At 32.0% G+C, this 22,789-nt stretch overlaps 2 protein-coding genes across 8 annotated transcripts in view; both read left to right on the plus strand.

Moving 5' to 3' along the window:
- The window catches only part of LOC143222977 (REST corepressor 1-like), a 50,216-nt gene extending 41,765 nt beyond the window's left edge, over nucleotides 1-8,451 (plus strand). For all 7 annotated transcript variants that reach the window (XM_076450276.1, XM_076450277.1, XM_076450274.1 and 4 more), the window contains 3 exons: nucleotides 812-990; nucleotides 3,263-3,438; nucleotides 7,759-8,451. In XM_076450276.1, coding sequence (XP_076306391.1) covers nucleotides 812-990; nucleotides 3,263-3,438; nucleotides 7,759-7,870 — 467 coding nt within the window. In that variant the 3' untranslated portion in view covers nucleotides 7,871-8,451. The remainder of the gene's footprint in view (nucleotides 1-811; nucleotides 991-3,262; nucleotides 3,439-7,758) is intronic.
- Nucleotides 8,452-19,852: 11,401 nt separating this feature from the next.
- LOC143222979 (serine palmitoyltransferase 2-like) overlaps nucleotides 19,853-22,789 on the plus strand; it is a 43,655-nt gene continuing 40,718 nt past the window's right edge. The window contains exon 1 of the mRNA XM_076450293.1: nucleotides 19,853-20,025. Coding sequence (XP_076306408.1) covers nucleotides 19,960-20,025 — 66 coding nt within the window. The 5' untranslated portion in view covers nucleotides 19,853-19,959. The remainder of the gene's footprint in view (nucleotides 20,026-22,789) is intronic.

Genomic DNA, 22,789 nt, shown 5'->3' on the forward strand with positions numbered 1-22,789 from the left:
ATTCACAGTGTAGATTTAGCTTCAACCAAATTTCCAACACAGGTTTATACTCTGACAGAAGTCTAGAACATTTCATACACTATTAGATATTATGATGCAGTAACAATAATACTCAATTTAAACAATGAGAAAACTCAGAAGGCTCAAGTAACTACAGTTGAACTACATAATGTATCGTTTGTAAACAGTTATGTAAACACATCTTCAATGAACTGTTGCTTCTAAAAATAACTAAATGTAACTCTTATGCTTATAACTATCTTTATAATAAATCTTCCATTAAACTTAATTGGAAACAGTTGTGAATATCGAAGTGTGTTTGGTGGCAAAGGCATGTCTGTGAGGGGTGACTGAAGGGTATTGATAATTTGGAAAAAAAAACAGTCATCAGGGAAAGCCAAGGAATTTTTCTGTGGGGATCTTGAAATTATAGATGAATTTTTGGCATAGAGAAGATTTAAAATTTTTTTTGAAACTAGATATAAATTATTTTATCAGAGTATTAAATTTTAAATAAAAATTAATAGAATGAAACATTAATGTTTTTTACTTGCAGAATAATTTATTTGTAATGTGTAAAAAATATAAGTTAAAAACAAACTTTAAAAACTATGTTTCTGTGGAAATAATTCCATCATCTTCAATAGAATAAATCACAAAAAGAATTGTCTCATTTTACGTATCAAGAGTATTAAATTAACAGAAGTGTCTTTAATGTATGATAATTCTTTCAAAACTGGAAACAAGGATATAAATGAATTGTTTAAGCAACTTTAATATTTATAGCACATTTTTAAATCTTTATTTTCAGGAGTTAGAAAGTATGGTAAAGATTTCAAAGCTATAGCTGAAGTTATAGGAAATAAGAATGAGGCTCATGTTCGTAACTTCTTTGCTAACTATCGTCGCCGATTCAATCTTGATGCAGTGATCAAGGAGTATGAGGCTGAGCATGGGATAACCACTGATGATCAGGATAAGGATGAAAAGGTGCCTGATTTATTCTTTATTTTATACATGTAGGTTATGATAATTACATAACTATAAGAAATTGAAATCTTTTCTAAGTCTGTACTATCCCTTTTTTACATGTACACAGAAATGATACTTTTAACTGCATCTTTATGCAGTCAAGTTTAATAATTAGTTCATAGGTAAGGGATATATCAAATTACAATTTACTTATACTTTTGCCCCCCGCTAGTACAGCGGTATGTCTCGGATTTACAACGCTAAAATCAGGGGTTCGATTCCCCTCGGTGGGCTGAGCAGATATCCCTTTGTGGCTTTGCTATAAGACAAACACAAACACACTTATACTTTTTGAGAATAGTTTTGAACTTGCAAGTATCTAATTTGTAATTATTTTTTAAATATCCACTTACAACCTTTATCACTAAATTTATAGGTCTTTACCAAAGTAGCTTCTCATATACCCAACAAAACAATAAGAGTATAACAATACGTTTTTCCAAAATATAGTTTTCAAATTTCATTTGCATAATCCTGAGAACCTCCTAAGTGAATATCAGTTACTTTTTCTGTTGCATAAGGATTTTTTACTAATAGGAAAAAAACTTACTTAGATCAAATTATTATTTTGTTTAACACAGTGAATATTTATTATTATTATTATATTTATTAACAAAAATACAAACAAACTGAAGAAAAGAGAAGAATATTGATGTCAAACAAATTTATATATATTCCCATTCATCGTTATTTTTTAATGTGAAATATATGTATTTCAGTGTTAATAGTGTGTATTGTGATTTTCATTTTATTTATTATGTGTGGAGCATCTCATTTTAATGACCAGCAGTAATCAGCCATCATGTTGATGTTTCACCTTCCCTAATACCTCCTCTTCATTTCTCTGATATGTTGATGGAACCTTTTTTCTTGTTCTTCACTGATGGTACCAATAATTTGATGGAAGTAGTCAGTATGTAAATGTAAGAAATGAACTTTCAAGCTTGTATTACAACCAAGCTCTTTAAGTTTATCAAGCATGTTGTTGACAATATTATCATAATTTTTGTCTTTGTTGCTTCCTAAAACTTTGTCAATAACATTTTTAAAGATAATCCATGCTTCATTTTTCAACTTTTCTCGTTGTCCTTTTGAACTGTTTATCTGAGGCCCAACAAAAATCCCTTCTTTAAGTTTCGCTTCTGGAAAAACTGGGAATTGCCCACGTAGATATGTGAGACAGTTGCTATCTTTGTCTAAGGTCTTTACAAACTGTTTCATCAAGCCCAGTTTTATGTGAAGTGGAGGTAATGGGACTTTATTTGTGTCAACAAAATTTTCATGTTGAATGTTTTTCAGTTGTGATATCAGGCTGACAATACATAAGCATTGTTTCACTGTCCATTACTGGTTTCATGTTCTGCTGTCCCATTCACACAAAAAAGCATGGAAACTTTGAGACATTGAATTGGTTTTCAAACAACAATACAAACAACATTTAAGTCTTCACAAAGTAGCCAACCATGTTCTTTGTATTTGACCTTATTAAGAACCTAGAGATTTTTGTAAGTTTCCTTCCAGTCAACCAAACAAGCAGTAGGAACAGGTGCATATATATTACCATTGTTTAGGAGAACATCTTTTAGATTTCTTTTGAAGAAATCAGTGAACAGTTGCCACTCATTCAGTTCATAAATTGCAGTTCCTAGCATTGGTATTAATTCAGCATTATTGTTGTAATAAACCAGTGAACCTTATTGTGAAAAGTATGGTATAAACCATGTTTCACACTTTCTGTACCTGTAAAAGTATTTCTCTGGAGAAAATAAGTTTTATAGCCTGAAATCATGGTAACAAGTAAATAATATTCAAAAGAAAAAAATAGCATCAAAGTGCATGCATGTTCCAATACTATGCAGAAATGGCATGTTATAGTCTGTTAATGGTGTACATGTACTAACGGTGTGTTTCTCATTGTTTCAAGACAATAAAACCATTACAAGCCTGTATTATTATTGACTCATGCAATATATTCTATAGTATAGTACAATAAAATGTTTAAAATTGAGACAAAGGTAAAATGTACAGCTCTTTAAATATTTATATAAAGGTTTATTAAGTTAAGAAGTGTAATTAAAAGTGTGCTGGTGATAAATATGTTGTTGAAGATATCTAGCAGTGTCTGTGTGCAGTTTGATTTTTCATTACAAATACATTCTGTCAGATACTATTCACTAATGTTACTGTCTTGTACTTTTGCTTAATTGAGCCCATGGTTTTCTGTTTTAAGATGGCTATTGAACAGAAAGGAACTACTTCTCCAGATTTACCTGTCCAGACACCCCCCACTAATAATGGTGCAATTAGTGGACCCCCACCTCCACTTGTGAAACCATCTGAACTCTTAGCACCAGTACAGCCTGTCTCTAAACCTTATCTTTCAAGCGTTCCTCAGCTGTCACCTAGGTAAGATATTCAAGGATTGCTGCTGTCCATATGTGTAGTGTGTACACAGTAGCTCTATATGAACATATTAGCACTTTTCAGGTGTCAAATGTATATTGTATTTTAAAACTTAAGTAAATATAATAATCCTGTTATTTCTTTATTACTCAAAAATGTTTGAAAATTGAAGTTTAATTTGTAAAATGTATTTAGAATAATATTTGCAAAGGAAATTTTAAAAATGGTAAAACTTGTATTTTTGTTCAGCTTCTATAGAAGGAGTCTCACTTGTATACAACACAATTAATAACTCTTCCAATAAGATCTGTTTAATTGACTGACATTGTAACCACTTTTCTATGTAGGGTACCTTCACAAAAGTTGACAGATTTTTATTAAACATTGCAAGTCTTTTGTACACAAAAAATCTGACTTATTAATGAAATATTTTTATTAGGATTTGTTCATAAATATACATAGATTTCTATATGCTGGTCCAATGCTAAGTGATTTCCATGTTAAGATTAAAAGTACTAGTCTCAAAAATCTGTTTTTATTTGTTTAATCATTAAAACCTTCTAAACAGATTTTAGACATTTTATTTTCAGTAAAACTTTATATTTTATCTGTTATTTTCTGTTCCCCAACTTTGTACAAGGTTGGTAAGTTTGGCTGACTGCACAATCTCCAGAAGAAATTGAAATAAAAGTCTAAGTCACCTTTTTTCCTTATTTCTAGAATGGCTTCAAATTGTCATGTGAAACTACCTTTGTTTATCATAAATATTTTTAAACTCATAATAGTGAACTTCTATTTCTACTTAAATTTTATTGTTTTTGAACCTTAACTATCTCTATCATAATAAGTTGTAAATCACTTAGTGAATATTCAGTTCACAGTAAACTTGAATTACATTGCACAAGAGCATATCTTAAAAAAAAAAATTTAATAATTATTTATTATTTATATCACCTAATCTAACCTTAACTAACATAAAAAGTTTCCTGTTTTTGCATTTTAATTCATTTGATTATAATAAGTAATATACAAGAAAAACATACTTATCTGGTTCTTTTTTTCTGTTGATGATGAACCTACTTTTTTATACTAATGGTAGTATTGTAGCAAATAATTTTTTATTTAATTGAGAAATGTAAAGAACAGAATAATAATGAGCAAAAAGCAGATTTTATTATTATAGATTACTGATTTTCTTACAAACTAAGAAAACATTTTTAAAAAATCATATTGCATATACACAACTGTTTTAACTTAAGTATAGTGCAAGTGTTAAATGTAATTATGTTTAAAAGTGATAATTTATCACATGCTTGTGTAAGTAGTAGTACAAATCTTATATTGTGAATTGGTTTTGATTTTATTATTACATCATGTTGCCAGAAACTTTTAATTTTTTCTCATTCTTTTGATCAGGTATTATTACATGACAATCTTGTAGTGTGTGGAAAGTTCTAGTCCTCAGTAAGGTTATAAAATACACATGGGTAATGTAGTGTGAATTAGTTATTAAATTAGATAAATCCAAGTTAAGTGTTAGTGAGTTTAGCTGTAAAAGAATATATTTTGGCGTGTTTTAAGTGTAATAATTACAGACTGTATTGTAACAACAGAGTAGAGAAGAAGAATTTCTCATGTCAATTCTGTTTGAAAGTAACTTAACCAATCAGTGTGAACTTTAGATGAAAAGAAACTGTTACTTAAAACTGATACAACTGTTGTAAACAACAGAGCAGAGGAAAATAAGTTGTGTTGTTAATTATGTTCTCAAGTAACTGAAGCAGCTTCTGTGGACTTTAAGAAAAAGATACAATTATTTAAAGCTCTGAATACAACTGTGGTAATTAACTGTCTAACAAACATTTGTATATATATTCTTGACTTGATTTAACACAACTTTCAGAAGTCGTGTATTTACATTAGTTTGTTGAATATTAAAGATAAGTTCAGTCCAGTAACTCAAAAAGAGTGGTTTTGGATGGGGGTTTTTTAAACAATTTTGAAATAAGTTTTCATTTGTTAATTGATGTATTTTCAAATGAAGTACATCACTCTGAAGTCTTCATACTAGTTAGTACTAAAGTCTACCCCAGGAATAAATTCGGAATAAATCAATAAAGCCACATTCTAAGCATCATTAATTAAGCAATTGATAATCTTTTATGGTTCTGCTATTACCTTTTTATGTTTAGCTTTGAACTGAGATACAAATGATTTCAGCTGCAGTTCGATAGAGAAGGTCATTACATCATGATAGTCAGCAATAGGATGAGCAAACAGTAACACTTTTAAACTAGATACAGACATACTATTGTACTTGACTTACTGCACAGTATCTACAAAGGTGGTTCTACACAGTTCCTGAATACCTCTGTGTATGATTTGGAAACTTCCATGCTTCTTGTGCTTGGCTGTTGAGCTTGTGATGTGCTGATAGATTTCAGTAAAATCACCTTGCATAGCCCCATCACTAAAGGATTGTGAGAAATGCCTTATTTTTAGCCAGAAAAATGTCCAAATAATTTCAGTTCAAATTAAGAAAAACAAGATTGGGTAGTTTTTGTTGTTGTTATTGCTTTTCAACAAAAATGTCCACCACTGATTTGTGAGGGTCCCATTAATACATTATTTTAAAACAAATAGATTATATGCTGTTTGTTTATTGTTGAAAGTTACTGCCAAATCACAGGCACCGACTGTAAAGAATCATGCCAACATGTACATAAAAACCTGGCAAATTTGGAAACTATAGATTTTTTTGTGTAACATTTTACATTGTTTTCTGTATTTGCTCAACTTCTATTGTTAGCATCATAAAATGTAAATTCTACAGCTTCAAACAAACTGGGAACACAGTTTACCAATACTGACAAGCTAGGATATAAAATAAGATCCTCATACCTTTTCTGTTCACTAAGATATTGTATTTAGTGAATCTACCAAAATAGCTGCATCTACTTTTTTTAAGTACATATTTATATCCAATAGAAGTGCTCATTTTGAACTTCATAATTTTGTCAGTCTTCCTGAAGTATTTTTTTGGTAAAGCCATCATCACTGTTGCAGAGTGTGAAAAGATGACATGCTTGATTAGGAAACCTGATAAATTACATTATACTCTTGTGATATCAGTTTAGTAATTCATTGTTTGTTTGTTTGTTTTTTTACATCTTTCACATGCGATGTTTGACAAGACTTTGGATGTATGACACACAAATACAAAAAAAAACTTCATAAAAATATTTATGGTCAAGATTATTGTTTTCTTTTCATTATTATTGAATGTGCAGTTGCAAAAAAACTGAAATTGAAGAATATATTTGATAAAAGTAATAATATATGTACTTGTGTGATGTATAACAACTGAAATGCGAGTGAATTTTACAAAATACTGGTATTCTAGTACTAAGACAAAGAAGAATAAGACATTTATATTTTGTAAAGGCCAGTTTTATGCTATTCAATAGGGTAATGGGTATTGTATGATTTACAACTTGTATGGCAGTGTTATTAGTCAGAAACAGTCCAAAGATCAATACAACAAACAAATTAGTAAATATATTATGTATATTTTTTCCAGACGTAAGCTATGTATAGTAAACATTTGTGATTTCATGTTACAAGTAGCTGTCATTGTAGGTCTAAAAAAGGTCATTTAGATTTATAATTTTTTATGGCGGTTATGGGGTCAGTCAAATTGACCAACCCCACAGTGTCAAGGTAGAGAAAATAACAGATAAAATATAAAGTTTCTCTTTAACAAAATACAAATAAACATGATAATTATCTCAGAGGTTATAGAAATAATTCAAATGAAAATTACTTTCCATGTTGGATAATAAATGTTCTGAAAGAAAAATTTCATGACCAAATTTATACTTAACTTAAAATCTTGATATTTTGTGTAGAAAAGCCATGCAAAATTTACTGTTAAACTTTTGCAATATATCCAGTCTCATAGTCAGAGTTAGTTTATCAGGTTAATATGTATTAAATTGTGCACCATTAGAGATAGTTCAGTTAGCTATTCAAAATGTACTTTAGCAATTTACTTGAATTTGTTAAAATAAATATAGAGTTCATAACATGTTTATTTTTCTAATAATAATTAGCAGCAAAAAAATTATAAAACTTGAGAGTTTACTGATTTTATATAATTTACACATTTTATACAGATAAATGTAGTGAGAGCTGATAAGCTTTTTAGCTTTAGAAATAAACAGCTCAAGATTTTTAATTTTTTTAAAATATTATGTAAGAAATTTCAGTTTTTTAAATCAGTATTTAGAATACAAAAACAAATCCTTTATCAATTTTTGACAGATCCACTCCTCCAAAGAATGTGCTTCATCAACCCCCACCTCTAGTGAGACCAGCCATCACACCCACCAAATTGACTCTTCACACAAAAGTGGAAAGTCAGATGTCCAAATGATGATTCAGTAGTTTTAGTAGAACAAGTTCATATATAAGCTCATTAGCGTGCAGTAGTTTAAATCATGAAATAATTATTAAGAACCATTTTTCTAAAAATCTTGGCACATAGTTAAGTGCAAAATATTTGTACTTAGGTTGACTGAACATTATTTTCTACTGCCTTTACGTTCATAAAAGTTTAATGTATATGGTATTTATTTTTTTTTAATGTGAGTCATGAGAGAAATGTTTAACCTAAGTTCAAAATACTAAATGCAAATTATGTGAAAGTGGTGTATTAAAATATAACTATTTTTGTTTTTCCAAATCTTTGTACTTTTGTGTTATAGTTTTTCTTGTGTCATGTAGCCAAGCATTTGTCTGCCTGTGAAAAATTAAACATAGGTAATAGTTTTATTTTGATTTTTACTGGTTTTGGAAAATGTGTAGATTCAACTCTGTGAGATATAAAAACGTGTTTTTTGCACCATTTTTCCACTGATTTTGTGCTCTTAATGCAGTGAATATTTAATTATTTAACATTATGTAATCTTTTTATTTCTTAAATAATGAAAATAAAATTATCTGGAAAAAAACAAACATAAATGTAACCTTATTTAACTATTTTATGGTATCAGATTATAAACAAAAACATTTTAGTTCCTGCACAAAGGAAAAACATCTAAAAAAATTAGTTTAAAATTTGCAGTTTCTTCTAGATTTAAGTGAAATAAACATTCAGTTTTATTTTTCAGAATTTGACAGTAACCAAGACAGCCATGATTTGTCTCTCTAGAAATGCCCTCCAGTGGCAGAGCAGTGTGTTTGCATACTCACATCACTAATACACATGGTTGGTAGAGCAAAGATAGCCCATTGTGTAGTTTTGTGCTTAATTTCAAACAAACAAACTATCAAATAACCTATTCTTAAAACTATATTGGTTGAATTTGATCAGGTAATTCTTAAATTTTTTGCAATTCATCCAAAAGTTATCTTACTGGTCTTTGTAATGGACCCAAGTACACATATGCTTTATCTTTTCTGTTATTCAGTTGTTTGATTTTGTTTATGTGTACACTGCTGATACTGAATGAGCTTATTCTGTTGTGTAAATTTTCCTGAACAGTGTGTTAATAATGCCCTGCTCCTATATATTTTTGTGCTGTTAAAATTCAGATATCATATTTTCACACTAGGTTACATAATTTTGTAATGATAATCATTTCATTAAACTGTCTTTTACAAGTATATTAAGTGTGCAATTTTGGTTATTGTTATTATGAAATTTTTGGTACCATGTCTGTATTTTATGTTAAAGGTATCAATGTCTGACTTTTAAACTAGATTTATTTCTTTTAATCTACATCAGACAAATTGATATTTCATAAAAACATTTCACACTGTAGATACTTTAAATTTTTTATCTCTCCTCTATAACTGTATGTATTCTTTAGCATATTCAAAGATGTGTTCTTATTTTGTCTTAATCTGTTGGTAGAAAAGAAATGTGGGTATCTGTGTGCGTGTCTAGACTAGTTGTAAAAAATGAATGTATTTTGTGCTGTAATTATTTGCATTATTATTTCAGAGGCTTTATTTAATCTAGCTTAACAAACAAGAACATTTTATAATTTGCTGTGAACACATGCAATTATTGTAGAACCAGGTAACTTCTGATGGTATAATACTGATGAGTGGAATCAAATTTCATGTACAGAAAGTATAAATGCCGGATAAGTTTTAGATATTTTCTGCAGATATTTATATTATTACAAATGTTCATATAAAGAATATAGATTGTAATTAGCTAGGGTCTGAGTACCCAAGAGATTACAGGGTAATACATAAATCTTACTGACTTCTTAATTACTCTTCTAAATATTTTACATAGTAAATAACAAAAATCAGATAGTGTTTAAAATAACGTTTGTATATATTTTATGGCCAACTGGTTAAGGCAGTTGACTGCACCTGAGGGTCACAGGTCCAAATCCCTATCACACTAAACATACTTGCCCTACAGTTTAGGGGGTGTATGATGCGACAGTTGATCCGTCTTTTTGTTGGTAAAAGAGTTGGCAGTGGGCAGTAATGACTGACTGCCTTTCCTCTAGTCTATCTCTTCTAAATTTGGGATGGCTAGTGCAGATAATCCTTGAACAGATTTGTGCAAAATTCAAAACATTAATCTTTTCAGCATAATCAATAAATATTTATTTGTTTTTCTTATTTTTTAACAGTGAAGATGCACATGTATACATAAGGAGCTACCAGTTTTTCAATATGTTACTTATCTTTCATAACTCACACAATATCTTATTGCATCTGTGACAATATTGCATTGATTCCTCTATCACTAACATCAGTATCCAAGATAAATGGACAACATTGTTGAGAATAATCACTGGAACCTCCAATGAAGCATGGTTTAGTGACTAGAATGCTTGGTCAGTCTTCATTATATGAAATGCATATAAACCTTGATCAGGTTTAACAAGAATGTTGCTGTCTTGAATAAATTTGCAACAGAATCAATTATATTTGGAAACATCAGAAAGCTGTATGCATCTATTTCTTTTACAGGGTAGGGCAATCCATAAAACCTGTGATTTTTACAGGATTGATGGACTTTCCTGTTCACTATGTGCCCAAGAAACTCCATTTGAGTATACACTTTCACAGCATAATTTTTAATACTGCTGTCTTTATCCACAAAAACGTATGACAAAACAACAGAATGTTACTTATGTAGATAAATCATCTTCAATTGTAGAAACTTGACCTAAATTTGCAAAATCTCAACCTGTATTTTCCTGGTTTCAAATTCAAACATACCATCTTTAAAGTTAAAATATGCCATTAAACATGCATAGATTGGATTTCTTTTCTCACACTCACTGCAGCCTTTTCAACATTTGATTAGTTATGCATCTAAGCATAATTTCCAATTAAGCGTATCTATGACTTCACGTGTACTCAGATTAGAACAGCTACTCCGAAGATGAAAATGCTCTCATTCAACGTGCTAACATTATGCATGCCTCATTTGAAGTGTATGATAGTGAACTAGGACATCTCCCATGGCATTCACAGTCTCTGAATCTTGGTCATATTAAGCAAGTGAGAAATAAACTTGAAAATCGAATTTTCATGGAATGGTACAATATTAATGAGTGAATAGAGGAAAATCCTTCAGAATCTCTTCTAGCACTTTGTGGATTCTATACCATGTCTTGTGGCTGTTATTCAGACAAATGATGGCTCAACCTGTTATAAGATATAAATCGTTATGAAGTGGCCAACTAGTGTATGTGTGAATATATACTGTTTTTCTTATTGTCTTATTTCTTCACTTAATTAATAAGCTACCATTATACTTACTATAATTTTGCATAATTAAGTAATATGGTCTATACTTTATATGCACATCTCACTACGAACATAAGTAAATAGTAACATATTGTAATCCATTATAAACTTTTTATGGATTACAATATCTTGAAACTTATATTGTAATCCATACAAAGTTTATAATGAAATAACATTACACATACTCTACATATATGGTTTTACATAATGAACTTTGATACATTCAGTGATAGCACTTGAGAACATAATGTCAAAAACTAAAAGAATATTATGACAGTAGTAATAATAAATGAGCTAATATGAGCTATTAAATCTCTAATACTAGAATATATTACATCCCTTATTATTTCTCCAATTTTTTTATTGTTTTAATTGTTTAATTTCAGCACTATCAGCTTCTCAAAATTGTTATATGTCAATCCAGCTCTTTCAAAATGTCTCACTTTTGAGAAACCGTTCTCATCAGCTGCCCTTGATTGAATGGCTGTATTGAAGTAACTGAAGCGAGATTTAAAAGCTGGTGAAGAGAAGGATCTTGATTCTGTATCTTTTGAAATAGATGGTTCTTTGCTCAGTAATGGTGTTATTTAATAGTTTGTTTGTTTTTTTAATTTTGGGCAAAGCTACACCAGGGCTATCTGCACTAGTTGTCTAATTTAGCAGTGTAACACTAGAGGGAAGGCATCTATTCATCATCACCAATTCTTGGGCTACTCTTTACCAACAAATAGTGGGATTGACTGTTGAATTATAACATTCCCACGGCTGAAAGGGCGAGCATGTTTTAGTGTGACGGGGATTTGATGGTTTCTACGAATCACTTGTTTAAAGCAAATCAAGAAGTTGTCTTCATCAATCTCCTTCAGTGTTCGAAAATGATGAAATATCACTTGAATCAGCATGTGATGAACTTTCATCACTTCCATCTTGAGTTTTTAATCATCATTTCTTTTACAGTTTCTATCCTAGTGTTTAGGCTAATCCAAATCAGTTTAAACAATGTATGAAAAGCATCTGTCAGGCAACTTCAAAACGCTTCAGGTTCCTATGAATGTATTGTATTATCAGTTAAAACGTGTTAGCAATATGTCCGGGGTCGTATAACGCCAGAAATCGGGTTGCAATACCTGTGATGGGCAGATAACCTATAGCCTTTTGTGTTTTATTACAAATAAATAAAAGCAAGAAAAGTTTGTTAGAATTGTTTATCTTTGGAATGTAATAAAACATTCAACAGTACCTCTAAACTAACTTCTTACACAAAAATAAATTAATAAACCTTCTAAATTAATATTAAATTATAAAAATATAAAGAACGCTATATATTGTAGGTAGCATTACATCACACTTAGTCGGCAAGCCAACGCTGCAGCTTGAATCAGCTGAATATGTCAGCATAAGTAAGCCTAGTTAAGTCCGAAATGTTTGTAATATAATAGTATATATGTACACACGAAACTATATAATTATATAAAATATAATAATATATAAATGATTTTATTTTGTAGTTGCTCCGTCCAAAACTGGGCAAACTTGGAAAACCACTTGATTCATAAATATATTATCCTTGTGGTTGAAGGCACTGAAGCCTAAATAAAATTATCAGTTTGTGTGACGAACTAAGAAAATTTTTTTCTATAAATATTAACCTCCATTAGTATGTGTTTTTCTTACAGCAAAGCCACATCGGGCTATCTGCTGTGCCAAACGAGGGGAATCGAAATCTTTTAGCGTTGTAAATCTTAAGACTAACGTTGTACCTTCATTATTGAAATACTTGGGTTGTCGTAGAAAATATAAAAATACCACTTAATACATTTTTTATATTACTGATTGTCTATATAGTAAAGAATGACATTATAATAAATGTTTCGTAATGTATGTATAATTTTTATTACGCATAAAACCATTATGAATATTATATAAGGGATTGGTGTTTTGAAGTGTTATGATGTGAAAAGTTAAGTAGCTTAAATAATTTGCTCATATACATAAAGGTTTTGTTAATGTATCAATATGCTATTATAAACTACATGGCCAAAAGTATGTGGACACCCCTTCTAATTAGTGGGTTCGGCTATGTCAGCCATACCCATTTTTAACAGGTGCATAAAATCAAGCATACAGAAATGCAATCTTCATAGACAAACATTGGCAGTAGAAGGGGTTGTGCCAAAGAGCTCAGTGACTTTCAACCTGGCATGGTCATAGGATGCTACCTTTCACACAAGTCAATTCGTCAAATTTGTGCCCTGCGAGCTGTCCCAGTCAACTGTAAGTGTTGGTATTGGGAAGTGGAAACGTCTAGGAGCAACAACAGTTGAGCCACACAAGTTCACAGAACGAGACCGCCGAGTGCTGAAGCGTGGAGTGCTTGAAAATCGTCTGCCCACTGTTGCAACTCTGACTATCGAGTTCCAAACTGCATCTGGAAGCAATGTCAGTACAAGAACTGTTCGTCGGGAGCTCTACGAAATGGGTTTCCATGGCCGAGCAGGCGCACAGAAGCCTAATATCACCATGTGCAATGCTAAATGTCAGTTGGAGTGGTGTGAAACACGCTGTCGTTGAACTCTGGAGCAGTGTAAATGCATTATCTGGAGTGATGAATCACGTTTCACTATCTGGTAGTTTGACGGACGAATCTGAGTTTGCCAGATGCCAGGAGAATACTACCTGCCTGAATGCATAGTGCCAACTGTAAAGTTTTGTGGAAAAGGAATAATGGTCTGGAGCTGTTGTTCATGGTTTGGGCTAGGCTCTTTAATTCCAGTGAAGTGAAATCTTAATACTACAGTATACAATGCTTGTGCTTCCAACTTTGTGGCAACAGTTTGGGGAAGGCCCTTTTTTGTTTCATTATGACAATGCCCGTGCACAAAAGGAGGTCCATAAAGACATGGTTTGACGAGGTTGGTGTGGAAGAACTTGACTGTCCTGCACTGATCTCAACACCATTGAACACCTGTGGGATGAATTGGAATGCTAACTGCAAGCCAGGCCTTCTTGCCTGACCTCACTAATACTCTTGTGGCTGAATGGGAGCGAATCCCACAGCCATGTTCTAAAAATCTGGTGAAAAGCCTTTCCAGAAAAGTGGAGACTATTATAGCAGCAAAGAGGAGATTAACTCCATATTAATGCCCGTGGTTTTGGAATGAGACATTCAACAAGCACATATGGGTGTGATGGTTGGGTGTCCACATACGTTTGGTCATGTAGTGTATCTTCATACTGAGAACAAATGTTAGTTTTTTTTTGTTTTGAATTTTGCACAAAGCTACACGAGGGCTATCTGCGCTAGTCGTTTCTAATTTAGCAGTGTAAGACTAGAGGGAAGGCAGCTAGTCATCATCACTGCCAAGTCTTGGGCTACTTTTTTACCAACCAATAGTGGGATTGACCTAACATTATAACGCCCTCACACCTGAAAGGGCGAGCATGTTCAGTGCCACGGGGACTCAAACCCGCAAACCTCAGATCACGAGTCGAAAGCCTTAACCCACCTGGCCATGCCGGGCACTGCTAAGGACAAATATTGGTGAAAAGGTAAAATAATGTGTTGTATTAAGGTTTGTTTGGAATTAAGCGCAAAGCTACACAATGGGCTATCTGTGCTATTCCTACCAAGGGTATCGAAACCAGATTTCATGTGTTGTAAATCCACAGACATATCGCTGTGTCACTGGAGGGCGTTGTAGATGTTTATATTTTAACAAATGTATATAGTAATACCTTAATTGTTATTAATGAAGATATATAAGCTGCTTAAAGATATGATATAAAATGTTAATAAGTAAACTTAAAATTGATAAAAAATTTAAGTAATACATGTGAGGAATGATAGACAATCACTTCTCTTTTGAAAGACTGCCCTCGTCCGTTACCTAGTCATGGTCATCTTCACCAACGTATTGCTAATTAGTGAGATGAACAATGTTAGTGAATCTCATGCATCAACAGCCTCTCGATCCTAAATCTTGATAAGTCTGGTCACATTTCTTTACAGAGAAACACTCTTATGCCCTACCAAATGTTAAGTTCTTGCTAAAACAGTTTCCATTGTTGGAGATTATCCATTAACAGCACCTCATGAATTACCCGTGAATATCAATTTCTCTCCATACAGAGTTACCCTTTAATTCGCTAACTACCAACTTTTTGAATGGCAAAAACCTTATGGTAATAAAGCTTATCTACCATAGATATTTCTCTTCTCTGCCACAAGAGATCAGGCGTGAGACTCAGACTTTCTGGCTGACATATTTTTAGGAGTCCCATACAAACTGCTCACTGGGTCTCGCACAAACTGTTTCTCCCCACTATCTCTCTTGCAATTGCCAGTTGCACATTTTTTTTTTTTTTTTACTCGTGGCTTGGTTTTAAGTGAAGTCCATAACTCTTCGTGAATGCTTCAGGAGAGCTTTATTCCTCAGTCTCCTGAGTCCTTGGCTGTAGATAGATGACTTTTTGGAATTCCTATAGCTATAGCGAAATTCCCAGGTCCAGGAAGGTGATTTCCCTTCCAATTTGACGACTATCCTGCCTTTCCGTTTGGCTCATCTTCATCCTGGTCTTAATCCCGCCTACAAATAGAAAAATACTATCTTCACAAAAATCTAGACAGATAAACTACTTTTGGATAGCAACAAGACTGTCTTTTTTAATTTCAAAGGTAAAGTATTGCGAACACCATAATCACGAAATATTTTGATAATGGTACTAAAATTTCCGTCTTCCCTTTCACTCTATGATGTCAAAAGAATTTATCTCATAGCGCAGCACTAAGCCCCCTTAAAAGGGGTTCTTAGATTTCAAGTTTTAAATTGTGTTTTTCTTCATGTAGCAAATAATATTGTATCACACGAGAAACGAGATAAGACCACAACGCAATTACTTTATAACACAACAAATTGTTTTATACTCAATAAACAATAGAATGTGATCTGTGTTGTCTGGTGGTCAATTGAAAAATTCAAAAAGAGAGGATATAATAATAAATTAACTCTTATCAGATATGTTCCTTTATTGGTCGTTCTCAAATAAAATCATTTTTATTATTTAAATAAGTAAAACGGTTGTGTTTTTTTTTTAAGAAATATCACTAGAAGCAAAGCATTCTAATTTTTGAAATTCAAATAACACTTGAAAACACAAACCTGATTTTACACATTTCTTTACATAATAGCTTTAAGAGCTCTTGCTGCACATTAAAGAAATGGAAAGTATACAAATTCTACACAAAATTAAAATCATAAGTCTATATCTGAGATTTTTAATGGATTATTGAAAGTTAAATGTTTAAAAGCTAGATAAAAATCAAAACAGTACTTAAATTTTGAAAGCATAGATGGATTTCAATATAACAATAAAACTCGGTATGCTAGTTTATTTTGAATTTCGCGCAAAACTACACGAAAGCTATCTGCGTTAGCCGTCCTTAATTTCGCAGTGTAAGACTTAGAGAGAAGCTAGCTAGTTATCACCACCCACTGCCAACTCTTGGGCTACTTGTTTACCAACAAATAGTTGGATTGACGGTCACATTATATAGCATCAACGGCTGAAAGGGCGAGCATATTTGGTACGATATGTTAGAACACGGAAGACCTTTGTTTGCACTTATACCTCAGTATGTTGATGGCATGCGGACAAAAGTGTAAGTGCTTGCAGCTGTCATTCGAGTCATTAGAAAGTAGGTACGTTTGCTAATGTTATATCTTGTTATTCCTCCAAGAAAACCAGATAATTGCCCAATTACGTCACCACCCCATTTACTTCTAGAGAAAGTAAAAGTTTAGTATTTTTTTGAGCATCTCACTGCATTCAAAAGTGAGACTACAAAAAATATAATTACATTTTATACAAGGTAATGGAAAACATATAATCCTAAAATATAGTTTCTTCTGTTGTTAGCAACATCTCAAAATGTCTTTTTTTTTTTCAGGTGTATAGTGTAAATCAGTTATAATGTTTTAACTCTGTTATTATACATTTATGGGAAAATACAGTTAAGGCTCAAAAAAATAAATCGAAAGTCTTTATGGTGTTCAGTGAGCTCATCTTATAAGTGTTAATGTTTCTGTTTATTAATAACAGGATCAAAAATAAAAATTAAGAGTAATTTGAATGTAAACCTCAACTGAGAAATAAACAGCGGTCACCTGTGATGTTAAATGAAACAATCTTTATTACAAAAAAAAAACAGCATGCATAATTTCCTGGACAAATGGACGGCCCTCGGTGGACTCAGCAGATACCCTAATGTGGATTTGGTATAAGAAAACACACACAAACAAATGGACGATCGCTTTTGATGGAACTGCAAATATATCTGCAGTTTTGTTTCCGTGAAATGAAATTCTAAGTAACTACTCACGTTGAGGACCAGGCAGAACTCAAAAGAACTAAGGCTTCATGCTGATATATGAAACCTCAGTTCCTTTGTGTTCAGCCTCTACTACTGCTAATGGCAACGTATTTCATAAACTAACTTTCCTATTGGACAAATTTAACCTTAGGTTATGTCCTCTCAAAAACCATATTTCAGGGACATGATCTTCATTAGTGGCAGAAGCATCTGAGGGCCTTGAACCTATTCTATGATTAAAATTTGTAATATGCGGGCATTTGTTATGTTTAGAACCCACTTTTATTGACACAGACGTTTTTAAAGATACATTTTTACTTCAAGTGAGTTTATCATCATCACAAACAGGAGTTTTTTTTTGTTTTGTTGTTTTCTTAATTTCGTTTATTCTATTAATCTCTATGTGGGTTTGGAAATAAAAACATGGTTCAGAAAACCATTGGAGTTATTTTGTTCTAACTGCCTTTGCTCTAGTATAGAAGATAATATTTATTTTGTATGTGTGTGTTTTTCTTATAGCAAAGCCACATTGGGCTATCTGCTGAGTCCTCCGAGGAGAATCGAACCGCTGGTTTTAGCGTTGCAAACCCGTAGACTTATCGCTGTACCAGCGGGGGACTTTTGTCTGTGAATGTGATGCAACAATTTCACATAGTAGTTAGAAACAAGTCAACAACAGCACTATCCCTTACTGGCTGAATAGATGATATCCAGAGCAATAATTCGTAGCCGATGGGCAGTGAGACGCACAGTTATAGGTCATTGTTAGTTAGGTCTACTATGACTTGATTGAACTAACGAGCTATCGTCTGTCTGCATATGCTGGCCTTGCTATATATATATTAGGTTAAATAACCCTTATCTAGAGATAATAACTTCTGAATGTTGTATGAGTACAAACAGTCACGCGGTAACGAACATGCTTATGGTTTAAAACCGGTGTTACATGTTTTTGTAATGAGCATTAATTTTAGTAGGTTTAATTTGATTACCGAAGTAAGTAGTACAACAGATAAACTTCTCGAGGTTCTACAGTCGTTTACTACTTCACAGGTCCAGTAGGAAAGTGATTTTCCAATGTCTAACACGAGTATGGACACTGTGTTTTTTCGTTTGTTTTGCAAGTAATAAAGGTTTTTGTCCGTTTTGCATAACATATGCAATTTGCTTATTCTTCTAGTTTAACTCTCTGTCATTTAGTTAGATTTAAATATGCTGTATGAGTGATATACTAATTTTCCTTTACGAAGTGAACCTACCTGACATTTGCACGCAAATCAGTTAATCCAAATAAACCATGGACGCTCGTGGTAAATATTTTCCATTCATGTAGTTTTATGACCAAAATGGTGCACAAATTGTTGCAAAACATCTTTTATTTTCAAAGGCTGATGAGGTTAAAGGTAAGTCATTTCGTGTTTTTAACACGTCCCTCAGGAGCCAAGGGATGTATTTACACTGTTATTTGTTAAATATTAAAAAATCACCCCAGAAACTCCAAAAAAGGGTAATTTTGGACGTATCTTTACGAGACAACATAAAAAAATTGCTTGTCTTTTCGGGTTTTGCCTTTTAGCTTGTGATGCGCTGGCGAATTTTTCTTTCCTTACCACTTCAAATCACTTTTAGCAGCTTCAACACACTGCATGGCCAGGTGGTTAAAGCATTCGACTGGTAATCCGAGGGTCGCGGGTTCGAATCTTCGTCACACCAAACATGCTTGCCCTTTCAGCTGTGGGAACGTTATAATGTTACGATCAATTCCACTATTCGTTGGTAAAAGAGTAGCTCAAGAGTTGGTGGTGGGTGTTGATGACTAGCTATCTTCTTTCTAGTCTTACACTGCTAAATTGAGGACGGCTAGCACCGATAGCTTTCTTGTAGCTTTGCGCGAAATTCAAAAAACAAACAAAGCTTCAACAATAAAATAATGTGAGAAGCGCAATCTTCCTAGCCAATAAAAATACCCAAAAGGTTTTTTTAATGGAAAAAAAGGGTTAGGTAGGGTTTTTTTTACGAAAATGTCCTCCTCTGGCTCATGAGGACCTGTTAAAAACATATTAAGCATTTCGTACCTTTCTTCTTTAGTAGCAAAAATATGTTATTAATAAGCAATGTTCCTTTTCTCTAAAATTATTTTACAAAATTCTAACTAATATTAATTGTACAATTTGTATAATTAAAATTTAGGCTTTTATACATGTTAAGCTTCTTTTGTATTCCCGAGCAAATAATATTTTATAGATTTGATCGTATGCTTATAGAGGACGCCACGTAAGATGTTGACGGTAAGTTCATTTCCCAAGTTGAGTTTTCATGACGAGGAGAGGAGGTGTGGAAGGAATTTCGTCTTTAAATAAAGGATAATGACATACGAAGAAAAGCAAAATGGTTTTGTACCAATTTCATCTAACGGTTTTGTCCCGATCAATGTAAGTAATAATAGGACAATGATATTATTTATCACATAGATTACAAAAATTTTGGTGTATATATATATATATATCCCATATTGTAATAATTTATGATTGTAGTAATACTTCAAGTGTAATATTATTGCCAGATCAATTCACGTGAGTCGGCTACTATGGAAACCTAAGCCACGCCCTGATTATTTATTTGTTCGCATTATTGATGTTGTAATATAATAGGTTTGTAAAGTTTACCTGTAAATAGACAAAGAAGAGAAGAAAAAAAAAAGAAAAATAGAAAAGTTTATAAATATTTAAACACATACGAATGGGGCATGAAATGTTAACGATGAGAAAGTGGTTGTAGTAAAGCTTATTCTGTGACGTATTTTGACAAAGTGTAATGACAGTGTAATGTGTGCGAATACAGTGATTATTTTTAATTTTATTTTTGGTTTATTATATGCTTTATTAGAATTTAGAAACAATTCACATAACTAATATAGACGCAAATGGTGTATAATAGTTGTAGACATAAGCTTGAATACCAGTGCCTTCTAGTTCTAATTTGTAGTTTTCAACTTATAATTTTTTTATTTCTAACTTCTTTTTGCATCTCCCATATGAATCATGTGAACAGAGGTTAAAACTGAAAAACAGTATTTCTGTACCACAGTGTGAGTGATATTTTTTTTAATGTTAGATATCTGTTTTTAAATAAAGTACATTTTATCAGACACATTGTAAGTTGCACCAAAGTTATATTTTTCTCTATTATAAAGCTATTTTTATTTAATCATACCACTTGAGATTTTTAATAAAAAGAATCAATTAAAGTGCATTTAATACACTTTAGTTTTGCCCTCTTTCCTTGACTGTCCTGTCATCATTATGAAAATAAATATGTATTAAATGTCTTTATATAAATCCTTTTGCCAAAATATTCATAATGAGATAGATATTTGTGCCTTTACTAACAAAAAGACAGGTACATGTACAGTTTTGTCATACATACATAGATAATAAAAGGCAATTGCTTATATTTTATTTGCTAATTTGGTTTTGAAATTGCTGTTGCATAACCAAGTGATAGCAACCATAATCAAGATAAATATGTCAGAAGCAACATTATCACGTAAGATTAAAAGCACTAAGTAACAGTAAATGTAACTGCTGTTAAACTTGAAAAAATAGAATTGTAAGTTACATAATAGTGTTACAATGAATTAAGAAAAAAGAATAATATCAGTTGTATCTTAGTACAAAAAGAATGGTTTAGTTGTGAATGAATTATCAAACCATTCACACATAAATCTGTTCTGAGTCATAAGTTGATATATATAAGCATGTTATTAGAATGACAGATATTCGCTGAGTAAATGCAGTTTTATTTTTTTGTAACAACTTTTGTATGTAAGATTTTTGTATAATGTTGGTTTGTAATTAATTATGAGTTACTATTTATGGTTTAAGGACAATGAGGGAGGGACCTATTGATCCATCTAGGATGTTCATCCATGATAATGAACTTCAAAATAAAACACAGTGTTAGCTCTTTAACTTTAAGTATTTATCAAGCCTTTTCATAGATAAACTACGTATTCTACGTCTGAAGACAGTTCATTCAAAAGACCAATCACCTACTTAGAAAAGTTGGATTGCCTTAGCAGAAGGTGATTCCTACCCTTCTAAAATTTATACTTATGTCTCATAGTCTTACTATTATCACTATTAAGTAAAAAAGACTGGATGATACATCAACAATATGAATTTTCTTAACAATATTACACCTCATATAATCTCTAACTTTTTCTTTTTTCAAGATTAAACAGTTTCAAAGATCTTACTTAATCCATTCTCATGTGACAACTTTCCCATCCCAGGTATCATCCTAGTAATCATTCTCTGAATCTTTTCCAATAATTCAATGTACTTTTTAAGGTGAGGATCCCAAGAATGAACACAGAACTCCAAATGTGGGCTAATCAATGACATGTATAATGACTTCCAATGCAGGACTTATTCCCCTCATAAAATTAGTTATTCTTATTCAGTGCTGCCTTCTATATGCTAACTTTCTCTTTATACAAGCCTTTCACTACCACCTCCATATTGAAGTTAGTATATTCCAACATATTTCTCTTGTAAATCATTATATCTCATCAATCATCATGTGACTCCTCCTATACTCTTTTACCAAACTTTCACTTCAAATTTAGCAGTGTTTGAGTTCAGATGTACTTTATTTATCTGTTATTGCATGTTTGACTTTGTATTCTTCACAAAATAGTTCATTTTAAACTTCATCTGATTTATTTAACCAGATTCTTGTACTTTTTTAGTTAATTTATGTCACTTTATTTCTGCACTTGATTTTGTGAAACTTTTATTTGCAATGCATTTTGGGGTCACAACAGTGACTAGCATTTTTCACAGATCTCAGGTGTGGATGACTGGATGATAGATCTATCTATTGTCATGTATTAGAGTCCAATCTTTCTCCTGAACATTGCCATGTCTCCTACTGAAACTATTGAGCCTTTGCTGGCTGGTAAGGACTTTTTGTATCTGCTTATCAAGTTTGCCAATCATTTTGTTTGCAACCTGGAGATTCTCCTAGGCTTAATTTGGTCTTCTTGGAATTTCTGTCCCAGTTTGTGTTGTTTTATTTCTGCCATCTATTTTTTATTATTATCTCATCATTCATTTTATTGTTTTTCCCATCTTTAGGGGTCCATCCTCCCCTGATAGTTGGTTTTTTGTTGTTCTGTTATCTTCACATTTC

Source organism: Tachypleus tridentatus, chromosome 8 (genome assembly GCF_004210375.1).
Source record: "Tachypleus tridentatus isolate NWPU-2018 chromosome 8, ASM421037v1, whole genome shotgun sequence".
NCBI classification, from domain to species: domain Eukaryota; kingdom Metazoa; phylum Arthropoda; class Merostomata; order Xiphosura; family Limulidae; genus Tachypleus; species Tachypleus tridentatus.